Source organism: Sinohyriopsis cumingii, chromosome 15 (genome assembly GCF_028554795.1).
Source record: "Sinohyriopsis cumingii isolate HCF-2022 chromosome 15, ASM2855479v2, whole genome shotgun sequence".
In the NCBI taxonomy this organism is placed as follows: Eukaryota; Metazoa; Mollusca; class Bivalvia; order Unionida; family Unionidae; genus Sinohyriopsis; species Sinohyriopsis cumingii.
The window spans coordinates 101,891,466-101,905,024 of NC_142975.1; the positions used below are offsets into that span (position 1 = coordinate 101,891,466).

Consider the following 13,559-nt stretch of genomic DNA (forward strand, 5'->3'; position numbering starts at 1 on the left):
GTTAACTATATGAACTGCAGTTCAAACAAAAATGCACATAGCTAGTAAAGAATCGAAAAGTTTAATGCCAGCTACATGACAGTATACAAATATAACATAAGTCAATAAATAATAATATTATATAAGATTAACATACTGTTATCACATAGATATATCAGAGTGTATCTATCACATAGATATATCAGAGTGTATCTATCACATAGATATATCAGAGTGGATTTATCACATAGATATATCAGAGTGGATTTATCACATAGATATATCAGAGTGTATTTATCACATAGATATATAAGACTTTATCACATAGATATATCAGAGTGTATCTATCACATAGATATATCAGAGTGTATCACATAGATATATCAGAGTGTATTTATCACATAGATATATCAGAGTGTATCTATCACATAGATATATCAGAGTGTATCTATCACATAGATATATCAGAGTGTATCTATCACATAGATATATCAGAGTGTATTTATCACATAGATATATCAGAGTGTAGTTATCACATAGATATATCAGATTATATATGTACAACTGTTATACAAGACTGTCATAAGCCAAAGATTTCTTATAATACTCTGAATATTTTTGGTATATATGAATTATTGTTTTCACTTGACCATTATGCTCCATATGCTAATATTTTCTGTGTCAACTGCATAAATACAAATCCATGGTATAACATTAGTCACAGGTCAGACAGATATGCTAGTATTTCCTGTCTCACCTGTTTAATTACAAATCTATATTATCTAAACACCATTCACTTGTCAGACATATGTTATTATTTTATGTCCCACATCATATTCTTCAATGGCCAGTTAAATAGAGAGTCTGTTCCACATAACGTTGTTTTTTCCTGTTAATATATTTATGTCAAAATTTTCTGAAATATCCAGACATAGTTGATGAAATACAATTCATTTATTGATACTCAAGAAAAATAAATTATTGTAGATGCAAACATACACATACACACACTTAGCACATGATCAAGTTTTGTTGAATCTTTCTTGACTGTTAGACCATTCTGAAACATTAATTACTGCATAACAAAAAGAAATGCAGTCAATGATGGTATTTTATCCCTACACATTCAAAGGATAACAGATGGCATTTATCCCCAACACATTCAAAGGATAACAGATGGTATTTATCCCCATGCATTCAGAGGATAACAGATGGTATTTATCCCAAACACATTCAAAGGAAAACAGATAATATGTATCCCCATGCATTCAATGGATAACAGATGGTAATTATCCCATGCAGTCAGAGGATAAGAGATGGTAGTTATCCCCAACATATTCAAAGGATAACAGATACTATTTATCCCCAACACATTCAAAAGATAACAGATGGTATTTATCCCCATGCAATCAAAGGATAACAGTTGGTATTTATCCCCAACACATTCAAAGGATAACAGATGGTATTTATCCCATGCATTCAAAGGATAACATATGGTATTTATCACCATGCATTCAAAGGATAACAGGCATATTGTGATATAGTCTGTCTTTATAAATGTATGTATATATGGTTGTACTTTTTTAATATCCTATTACACCACATATGACATTGGTGGCACTGAGTGCAGATTGTCACTTTGAGAATTTTAATCTCACCCTTAATGGGTGTAGGCAGGGGATTCAGTTAGTCTCCTTTGACAGAAATTTAAATAGCTACTGAGTTGTTTGTCTTATATGTATAAAACTGGCATATATGATCAATGACCAAAGTATCAACACATGTCAGATTAGGATGCCAAGGTCTTGCCCTTTTTTGAAATATTGATATGATAGTTTGGGTCCCTTGGGCTTCAGCACATTTTGAGTTTGTTTTTATTCTAATTAAGAAATGGAAATGAAGGTAATATGAACATAGCTATTGCTGATTATTAGGATACTCAATATTTCCTTCATATTGCAGGTTATAGATGAGTTTAGCATAATCTGTCACATGAGACCATAGAGATAACTAACATGCCTTAACTTAGAATAATAGGGTTATGGCCACATGACTTTTACTGTTTTATGACCTGAATAATATGGTTATGGTCACATGACTTTTTCTGTTTTATAACCTGAATAATAGGGTTATGGTCACATGACTTTTTCTGTTTTATAACCTGAATAATAGGGTTATGGTCACATGACTTTTTCTGTTTTATAACCTGAATAATAGGGTTATGGTCACATGACTTTTACTGTTTTATGACCTTAATAATAGGGTTATGGTCACATGACTTTTACTGTTTTATGGCCTGAATAATAGGTTTGTGGTCGCATCAGTTTTGCTATTTATAACCTGAATAATAGGGTTATAGTCACATGACTTTTACTGTTTTATAACCTGAATAATATGTTTGTGGTCACATAAATTTTGCTGTTTATAACCTGAATAATAGGCTATAGTCACATGACTTTTACTGCTTTATGACCTTAATAATAGGGCTATGGTCACATGACTTTTACTGTTTTATAACCTGAATAATAGGTTTGTGGTCACATGAATTTTCCTGTTTTTAACCTGTTTAGTTATGTTATAGTCACATGACTTTTACTGTTTTATAACCTGAACAAATGGGGGTTTGGTCACATCATTTTTACTGGTTCATATTCTGAATATAGACAAATTTACATTACAGATAATAAAACTTGTGAACTTGAACTTGGCCTTGGACTTGGTCTAGGCTTAAGCATCCAGTGTGTCATCACCAGTATCATTGGTGTGATCTTCATATTTAAAGGTCAGTTATCTTTTATAATGGTTTCATATATATATATATATATATATATATATATATATATATATATATATATATATATATATATATATATATATTCATTCATTCTCCAATTCCTTTTTAAATTAGAGTCATGATTTTCAATTCTAAAGTCTCAGGTAGACCCTCCAATAGAAACATTTAGAAATAAATTTTAATTCCGTTAGCACCTTTTTTGAAAAATAATTGATATGCTGAATGTAAGACATCTACCCTGAAGGACATTACAATTATACATAATAGCCAGACATGCTTTAATTAGCACACATGTATAACACACCTACCCTGTATGTTAATACCTTATTAGACATATTTCACTCACAAGCTTTAACTAGCACACACATGTATAACACCTATCCTGTAGGATATTACCTTATTAGACATAATTCACTCACATTCTTTAATTTGCACACATGTGTATAACACACCTACCTTGTAGGATATTACCTTATCAGACATAATTCATTCACATGCTTTAATTAGCACACACATGTATAACACACCTACCCTGTATGATATGACCTTATTAGACATAATTTGTTCACATGCTTTAATTAGCACACACATTTATAACACACCTACCCAGTAGGATATTACTTTGTTAGACATAATTCACTCACATGCTTTAATTAGCACAGCACACACATATATAACACACTTACCCTGTAGGATATTACCTTATTAGACATAATTCACTCACATTCTTTAATTAGCACACACATGTATAACACACCTACCCTGTAGGATATTACCTTATTAGACATAATTCACTCACATACTTTTAAGTAGCACACAAGTGTATAACACACCTACCTTGTAGGATTACCTTATTAGACATAATTCATTCAATGCTTTAATTAGCACACACATGTATAACACACCTATCCTGTAGGATAATACCTTATCAGACATAATTCACTTACATGCTTTAATTAGCACACACATGTATAACACATACCCTGTAGGATAATACCTTATCAGACATAATTCACTCACATGCTTTAATTAGCACACATATGTATAACACACCTACCTTGTAGGGGGCCCTGAGTGGCCAAGTGGATTAAAGTGCTCTCCGTTATGGATCACTGCCATCTCACCTCTGTCTGTGCTGGTTTGAGTCTCGGATTCAGCCAGTGTGGGTATGTGAGAAAGCTTGCCAGTAGCTTCTCGTGGGTCGGTGGTTCTTTCCAGGGTTTTCCCAGGTTCTTCCTCCACCATTAATACTGGCTGCCATATATAGCCTATCGTGTGCTGAAAAATGGCGTTAAACCCCACAACAACAACAACTACTACCCTGTAGTTACATTATTAAACATAATTCACTCACATGCTTTAATTAGCACACACACATATAACACACATACCCTGTAGGATATTACCTTATTAGACATAATTTTTTCACATGCTTTAATTAGCACACACATGTATGGCACACATACCCTGTAGGAAATTGGTTTTGTGTCGATGAGCGATATTTTAACTTTATAATCCACCTGCTTGTGATTGAATACAAAAGAAAATGAATACATGATGAAAATGAGGACAGGTTTCTTACCTGCAAGACAGCATCTTGTTTTAGCTTTCTGGCTCTTGGTCCAATTTCTTGCATACGATCTTTTGTAAATGAAAATTCTAATTGAACTTGAGAGCAACTACTATATGCAGACATTATAATATTTCCATACAGTGTTTTTTACAAGATTAGAATTGTTAATTTTGTAAGTTGGTCATCCAGAAGTGATAATTATTTCCTGAATCGAAGCTAATTAATGAGGAAATAGGTCCATGTTAAAGACTTGCATTTTTAACAATGAGATCTGGATGAATGATGGGAAGCAGTTTCCACCCTTTCAGGGGTGTTGGATTTCATGAAGATAAGATGCAACCCATGGCTTGAACCAGAATGAACTGGAATACAAAAACTTGTGGTATAGCATGTTGAGAGAGAAAGTGAATGGATTGAAACTGAAAGGACACATACATGACTAGATTCATTCAACACTGAAAATGACAAATATTAGCATACTCGATATTCACTGAACACTGAAAATGACTATGTCAGTATATTCACTGAACACTGAAAATGACTCTGATATGTCAGTGTATTCACTGAACACTGAAAATGACTCTGATGTGTCAATATATCCACTGAACATTGAAAATTACTCTTTGTCAATATATTCAATAACACTGAAAATGACTCTGATATGTCAGTATATTCACTGAACACTGAAAATGACTCTGATATGTCAGTATATTCACTGAACATTGAAAATGACTCTATGTCAATGCATTTACTGAACACTGAAAAATTACACTTATATATCAGTATATTCACTGAACACTGACACATCTGGGGCCAGTGTCATCTTTTTTTGCAGTGACTTCATGTTGACAATCATTTCATCAGGATTTGCTTTGAACAACAGGTTTGAATAATCACAGAGATGCCAGCCATTTCAGATTTTGTGGAATTATTGTGAAATGTTTAGAATAAATTCTGTATTCCAAATTATCTTGATGAGATCTGAAAAATAAATCTGTTGGGTGATGAAACTCTGAACAGATGTTTTCTATGTGGACACAGATTAGTAGAAAAATACTTCACGCCAGTATGATAGACTGGTATACATCATGTACTGTAATTTCTTAATCTATAAAGAACAAAATATAGATGACAAGAAACCAGTACATTAGGTTGCAAACAGGTGAAAAATGGCAGCATATGTGAAAAAATAGGATATATTTTATAATATTTAATAATAATTATATATATATATATATATATATATATATATATATATATATATATATATAAAATATTGATATATGGTGTTATGATTCCCAGAAAGATAAAAAGTCAACAACAGTTTAAATAATATAATATGATTTCCTTAAAATATCCCTTTTTTAATTCTTTCTATATATATATATATATATATATATATATATATATATATATATATATATATATATATATATATATATATTCAACAATATGACTTGAAAGATTTTTTTAATAGCCCGAATAATAGGGTTATGGTCACATGACTTTTGCTGTCTTATAATCTGAAAAATAGGGTTGTGGTCACATGACTCCTACTGTTTTTAGCCCTGAATAATAGGGTTATGGTCACATGACTTCTACTGTTTCATATTCTTCATGTAGACAAATTTATATTACAGGTGATATATATACAAATGTACATGGCATACGACTTGACCTAGGCCTAGGCTTAGGCTTTGGCTTAGGCATTACATTTCAAGTTGGCTGGATGATTATCGCTGGCCTCATATCTCAAGGTGAGTTATATTATATAATGGTTTCATATATATATATATATATATCATATGAAATAGTTTCTCTCCATTCCTTATAAAAACAATGACACATGTGCTGTTCTAAAGTCTCAGGTAATATCTCCAACAAGAAACTTTAGAGATCAGTTTAAATAGTATTGACTTCTTTAGTGAAAAATAGTTGATATACACAAGAAACACACATCATCCCTGATGGATATTACCTTATTAGACATAAAACACTTGTATGATGTAATTTGTATACTTGTATAATCTACCCAGCAGAATATTTCCCTTTTGAATTTAATACCCTGACAATCAATGTACACATCTATGACACACCTACACAGAAGGATAATACTGTACCTTATGGAATAAAAAAAACCTCACATGCTTTAATTAGAGTACACTACTATTTTGGATTGCATCATGCTTAAAAATATTAATTACAAAGTGTGGACATATCCAGACTCTTGATCCATTGTTAAACTTGCAAAATCAGAGGGAAGCAATGGCCTGGAGCATAATAATGTTCTTGGAACATACTATGATGGATGCTTTTTGTCTTATTACCATTTAACTTACTTGGATAAGTCAATCACAAAATCATATTTGCCACGTGTTTTATTCATTGCATCCACAGAGAGAGAGAGGGAGCCTTCAATGTGGATAACTCAAAATATAGACAAAATGGCTAACTATTAGAATGCTAAGATTTATTTAGTGTCAGCATGGTTTAAAAAAATAATACAGCATAAGCTTTAATAAACTTTGTACCAACATTACATAAAACAAATAAGGAATTACAACAAGCATGCATAGTTGGACATTCAAACACATCATTACACATGAATATAAATTGACAAAACACACAGCACATGACTTGAGACATGAATAAGCAAAGCATTTTAAAAATCAGTGAGTAGAAGTGAATTTAGAATCTGGAAAAATTAAAAAAAAACATGATTGATCATTATTTTTATTTAAAAAAACAAAGCTATTGGTCAAAATTAAAATTTTAAATATATTCAGAAATTAGGACTATAAAGCATGCTAAAGAAACAAAAGACACCAACACTACATAAGTAAATACAGATTCATGAGACCACAAGAAATGAAATATTTGAATAAAAATTGGAAAATGTGGATCAGACTACTCATGATGGAGGTGATACAGTATTTTTGAGTGCAACATGGTTCATACCTATTAAATATTTCTTGGGAAGCATTGATATCATATCTTTGTAATCAGGAATAATATTGCACCTGAAAAACAAGGGCCACATCCCACAACATCACTAATCATCCATAGAAGGCATGTTTGAAACCTCATTGTAATCATAAACATTCCTTTTGAGGACTCGGGAATTATACAAAGTCAAGATTTTATCAGAAAGCATGGAGTCACCTGTGAGAAGTGGATGACACGAAACCAGCTTCATCCAAGACATGATGGAGACAGTGTCCTTGGAAGAAAGAGATCACCTGGTTCAGATGGTTACAGCAACAATCAGGACAGAAACTGAAATAAGCCTGTTGGAAGTAGTACCAAAAATAGCTATGATGATTGTGATATCAATGGCAAAATTTATGACAATCAATATAATGACCATTTTGATTCTAAATATGAGGCAGACCAGCATGGAAAATAGTATGATGTGGAGGGTGGGTGGTAGTATTTAATTATTATTTACAACTTTCAACAGAAAATGGTACAATGCTACAGAAACTAGGTTATTTATTTTTCCTACATGTTGTCTTCACAGTGGGGCATGGAATTTGTACTGGATGGCAGAGGATATTTTATAATCAGTATAGCAGAGAATGTATATTATATTGAAGAATTACCATTATGTATAGATATATATATATAATATATAGAGACAAATTCTCATATTCATGCCCATAATATTTTGACAGAATTCCTAGATCTAAAATAAGGATATCATTCTTCCCAATGAATGGTGTATACAAATACATGGCAGAAAGGCTTAAAGCACTATTTCATTTGAATATATCATACACATTTATCAGAGAGATTCAAAGGCTGTTATATATGTTTTCAAAAACATATCTGGAACATATTGATAAATTAATTAACTTAGGAATGATCTTAAAACAGCAGTGATGTATTCTTGGTCAAGCTTCAAAGCAGAAAAAGATAAAAACTTTATTTGGTATTCTGCAAGAAAAAAGGAAATCCCTGATGTTGACTATTAATCACCTAGTACATCTTAAACATCTGATGCAAGTTACACAAGAGAATACTCAGTAGTGAATTAGAAAATCATGTGGCAATTATATCACAAACATGAAAACCAGGTGAATACATCAACAATGGGTATCAAATAAGATTCCTGGAATCATATTGGTGTTACACTACTCTGGTACCTCAGGTATGGCAGATATTGTAATTATGCCACTTGAATTAATGTCAGTATGTTCCCAAGACATTGTAAAAATACACCAATATTGGATCAAGATGGACTCTTGACAGATGTATATCAGTCAAAGTACATATCTATAATAAATGTAAAAAGTTCTAGCAACAGATTTTTTAATGGCCAATTTTGTCAGTGTTATATCCAGCTTGTGATAATCTGGACCAGCCTCAGAATAATGGCAACACTGAGATGAACTCAGTTTTGGTAATGAGAATTTCTGGTGCAGGTTACTGAGGCCACACTGAACAAATTTGAATTAATTAACCATGGTATCGTTCTTAATGTGTTTACTTGGGATCAGGATTTTATCTGCTTGACACTATCCCCACATGGACAAAGCAAATGAACTCAAACTGATTTGTTGTTGCTGAGTGATATGATTAGTTAGAATAGTTATTTCACAGCAAATACCAGAGTAAGAAATGTGCATGTAGACATTGCATGCATTTATTTAACACCCAACAACTGTTCACTGACCATGATTTTTACTGTGTTTTGATCAGTGATAAACTGCAGTGGACAATAATGCAACAAAACTACAAACATATTCTCCAATTTACTGAATTATACTGAAAGATGAAAGTTACATTTATTATATATGAGGATTTTCAATGTCTTAATATTCCAGTGGAAGACATGTTCACATCCAACGACTAACAATAAGATTGGCGAGTTGTCCGCAACCACTCATTGATGTTTCTGTGAAGGAGCTTTTAGTTCCACTGACAGAACTGGAAGTTCCAGTTCCAAAGTTTGTGATCACTGTCACATCACTGGCACATATAAAGGAGATCTGAGCACAACCCATGTAATTTGTAATTTCAGATTTACCCAAACAAAACAAAAATCCCTGTAGTCGTTCATAACCTGTGTGGGTATGATAATCAATTAATAATGCAAGCAGTAGCATCATCATCAAAAGCACCAATAACTGTTATTCCAAACAACATGGATTAATACCTGATGTTTAGACTTAGACAATTACAATTCATTAATTTTGTTACATGTTCTAAATTCATCCTTTGACAAGTTAGTGAGTAATCAGGTAATGGATAATTGACTGTTTGTTTTAGTAAACACCGGATGTTGACCTGGGTCTTAACCTTGATTCAAAATTAGTAGCAGCCGAGTAAATTAGTTCTGTTTTATTTTAAAATGATTGGTTGTTGTCAAGGTCATGATGGGACTATGTGATTAAGAAGTAAATAAGTAAGTCTTAGGATGAAAAGCAACTATGCATTACACATATCAAATAATAATAATAATGAGGACTTTGTATAGCGCCTAATCTTCAGAAGCTCTAAGCGCTTTACAACATTAGACAATACCTATAAGATAAAAAACATATAATGATATGATTACAAAAACAAACACCATGAAATTAGAAAACATTTTTAAAAAAATAAGCTGAGAATATTTATTGAACCTGTTACATGTTTAAATAATAATGTCACATCATGGAGTGGATGAAAGTCTGCCTAATAGTAAAAACACTGTAAAAACAATTGTCAGGTCACACTGAAACTTTCCCCAATGAAATTAACTATAATTATTCCAGTGTGATTGATCCAAATACAATTCGATCAACTTGATGCGACCAAACACAACAATACCTTGGTGCTGCTAAAATTATCATAATCAGAGGTGATGTAATTGCAAGAGACCATGGAATATTTTCATTCCTTGTAGTGATTTCAGTTGTATTGTCAGCAGTGAATCCAGCAGTTGAAGAAAGCGCCTCCAATAGGGGCTGACAGAATTGCATGTGCATAAACACTAGGGATTGTTTCTACAGCGACAAAGTGGAATTCACAAACAAATCCACCCCAGTTATGTTCACCAACGAAAATGTTATACCAACATTGTTTCAGCTAAGAAAAGAAAGATCTCAACTTTCACCAAGGACACACTTGTTTGGGTAACAGGTTTTGGGTGAAGATGAGAATGATCATTTTATAGATCATTCAGTATAATCAGTATGGTTTTAAATAAAAATGGTGCTAGGCCACCAGATCACACAACTGCTAGAAATTTTAGTATTTTAGTAAAATTATATACCTTTCTTTGCATGAATAACTATATTAAACAAAAACAGATTCATTGCCAATATATACAGAATTCTGCATGAATCTGACTACATGTATTTTATTGCATATCAGTATTTTGCAACTAATCCAAAATGTTTTGGGTTTTTTTAGTTAGTTTTTCTGTTTGTTTTATGTATATCAAAGGCAAACTAAGAAAAGGTTGATAAATGAATGAAGTAACTTGAAATTCACCTGGGTTTCCTTTCAGATAACGTGACTTCACAGCATTGATTATTTCATTACACTTCTATTGATACTTTTGATGTTTGTCTTTGTTCTCAACCAAAACAAATTATATTGTGTACCCCATATATGTGTGTGTGTTGTTAGATATATATGTGTGTTGTTAGATATATGTGTGTGTTGTTATATATGTGTGTTGTTATATATATATGTATTGTTAGATATATGTGTGTGTTGTTAGATATACATGTGTGTTTTTAGATATATATGTGTGTTGTTAGATATATATGTGTGTTGCTGGAGAATACAGGAATGACTCATTTACCTGTAGATAACATCAAGATTAGGATGATATAATTCATGCCATCATTTCACACATAAAATTATATATGTGTGTGTGTGTGTGTGTGTGTGTGTGTATTCCTGGAGAATACAGGAATGACTTATTTACCTGTGGATAACATCATGATTAGGATGATATAATGCATGCCATCATTTCACACATAGAATTAAAAAACTCAACCTTAAAATATTTGCTTGATGCCTTCTTAATTGACTGTGCTATTTGATACGTTGGAATATACTCTGTAAAACCACTTATTGGTATGGGACCATTTGTCTATGTTATTAATCTCCTAAAGGAGGATATAAAGATCGATTCATTGATCAATGTACAAAGTACATATCCGTCTAGTATAACTAGGTCTTGCTTTTTTAGTGTAAGTAGGTCCTGCCTTTTTTTGGAAGTAATGGTATGGTAGTTTGGGTCCCTTGGGCTTTGTTACATTTTAAGTTTCCTTTTCTGAATATAGACACATTTATATTACAGGTAATCCATGTAAACTTGAACTTGGCCTTGGACTCGGCCTAGGTTCAGGCATCCCATGTGTCATTGCCTTAATCGCTGCTGTGGTCTTTGTATATAAAGGTCAGTTATCCTTTATAATGGTGATGGACATTACACTAATTATACATAAAATAGCCAGATATGCTTTAATTAGCACACACATGTATAACACACCCATGGTGTAGGATATTACCTTATTAGACATAATTCACTCATGCTTTAATTAGCACACACGTGTATAACACACCCATGGTGTAGGATATTACCTTATTAGACATAATTCACTCACATGCTTGAATTAGCACACACATGTATAACACACCCATGGTGTAGGATATTAACTTATTAGACATAATTCACTCACATGCTTGAATTAGCACACACATGTATAACACACCCATGGTGTAGGATATTACTTTATTAGACATAATTCACTCACATGCTTTAATTAACACACATGTGTATAACACACCCATGGTGTAGGATAGTACCTTATTAGACATAATTCACTCACATGCTTTAATTAGCACACATATGTTAAGCACATGTGCCATGTTGGATATTGGCTTACTGGACACAATAACTTAATCTTTAAGCTTTTGTGATGTTTTGTGTAGATGAGCAATATTTTAATTTTATTGTCAACCTACTTGTGATTGGATACAAAAGAAAATGAATACTTGATGAAAATGAAGGTTTCTTACCTGCAAGATATCATTTTGTTTTAGTATCCTGGCTCTTGGTCCAATTTCTTGCATGGGATCTTTTGTAAATGAAAATTCTAATAGACCTTGAAAGCAACCACTATAAAATTTACGTAGTGTTTTTTACAAGAATTGTTAATTTCGCAAATTGGTCATCCAGAAGTGATAATTATTTTCCTGAATTGGAACTAGTTAATGAGGAATTTGGTCCACGTTAAAGACTTGCATTTACAATAGTATGATCTGCATGAATGATGGGAAGCAGTTTCCACCTTTTCAGGGGTGTTGGATTTCATGAAGATAAGATGCAACCCATGGCTTGAACCCAATCATAAAAAAAAAACAGAATAAACAACTTGTGGCATGGCCTGTTAGGAGAGAAAGTGAATGGATTGTCAATATATTCACTAAATACTGAACACCAAAGTATGACACTGTATATTCACTGTACAATAAACTATGGCACTGGTATGTCAATATATTGATTAACACTGAAAAATGACACTGATATGTCAGTATATTCACTGAACACTGAAAAATGACACTGATATGTCAGTATATTCACTGAACACTGAAAAATGACACTGGTATGTCAACATATTCACTGAACACTGAAAAATGACACTGATATATCATTATATTCATTGAACATTACCACATTTTGGGACCATTGTCGTCTTTTCTTGCAGTGACTTCTTGTTGACAACCAATTAATCAGGATTTGCTTTGAACAACTGATTTTAATAATCACAGAGATGCCAGCCATCTCAGATTTTGTGGAATTGTTGTGAAATGTTTAGAGTAAATTCCGTATTCCAAATTATGTTGATGAGATCTGAGAAATCAAGCTGTTGGGTGATGAAACTCTGAACAGATGTTTTCTGTGTGGACACAGATTGGTAGAAAAGTATTTCACACCAGTATGATAGATGTTTTCTATGTGCTTCATTACAGTAATTGAAAATATTTGGATTCATGATTTTTAACCCAGATCCCATATGCGCTTCTTGCTCTTGCTTGACAGATCTCAAGTTCAGTTGACATTTTGTTTTGTTTATCTAGTCTTGCTAGAAATAACAATGAACACATTTGGACAGCTTTATTCAAGTAAAAAGTCTTATCTATTGGAGCTGATGTGTGGTTAAAAATGTACACCTTTACTATTATAAAGATTTTTGTTTGTCATAGTGTTAT

The 13,559-nt window shown here is 32.3% G+C and overlaps 1 protein-coding gene across 1 annotated transcript in view; it reads left to right on the forward strand.

Moving 5' to 3' along the window:
* Positions 1-13,559, forward strand: part of LOC149782391 (uncharacterized) — a 113,336-nt gene that overhangs the window by 22,376 nt on the left and 77,401 nt on the right. Inside the window, exons 2-4 of the mRNA XM_089933778.1 lie at positions 2,660-2,761; positions 5,987-6,103; positions 11,644-11,742. Coding sequence (XP_089789904.1) covers positions 2,660-2,761; positions 5,987-6,103; positions 11,644-11,742 — 318 coding nt within the window. The remainder of the gene's footprint in view (positions 1-2,659; positions 2,762-5,986; positions 6,104-11,643; positions 11,743-13,559) is intronic.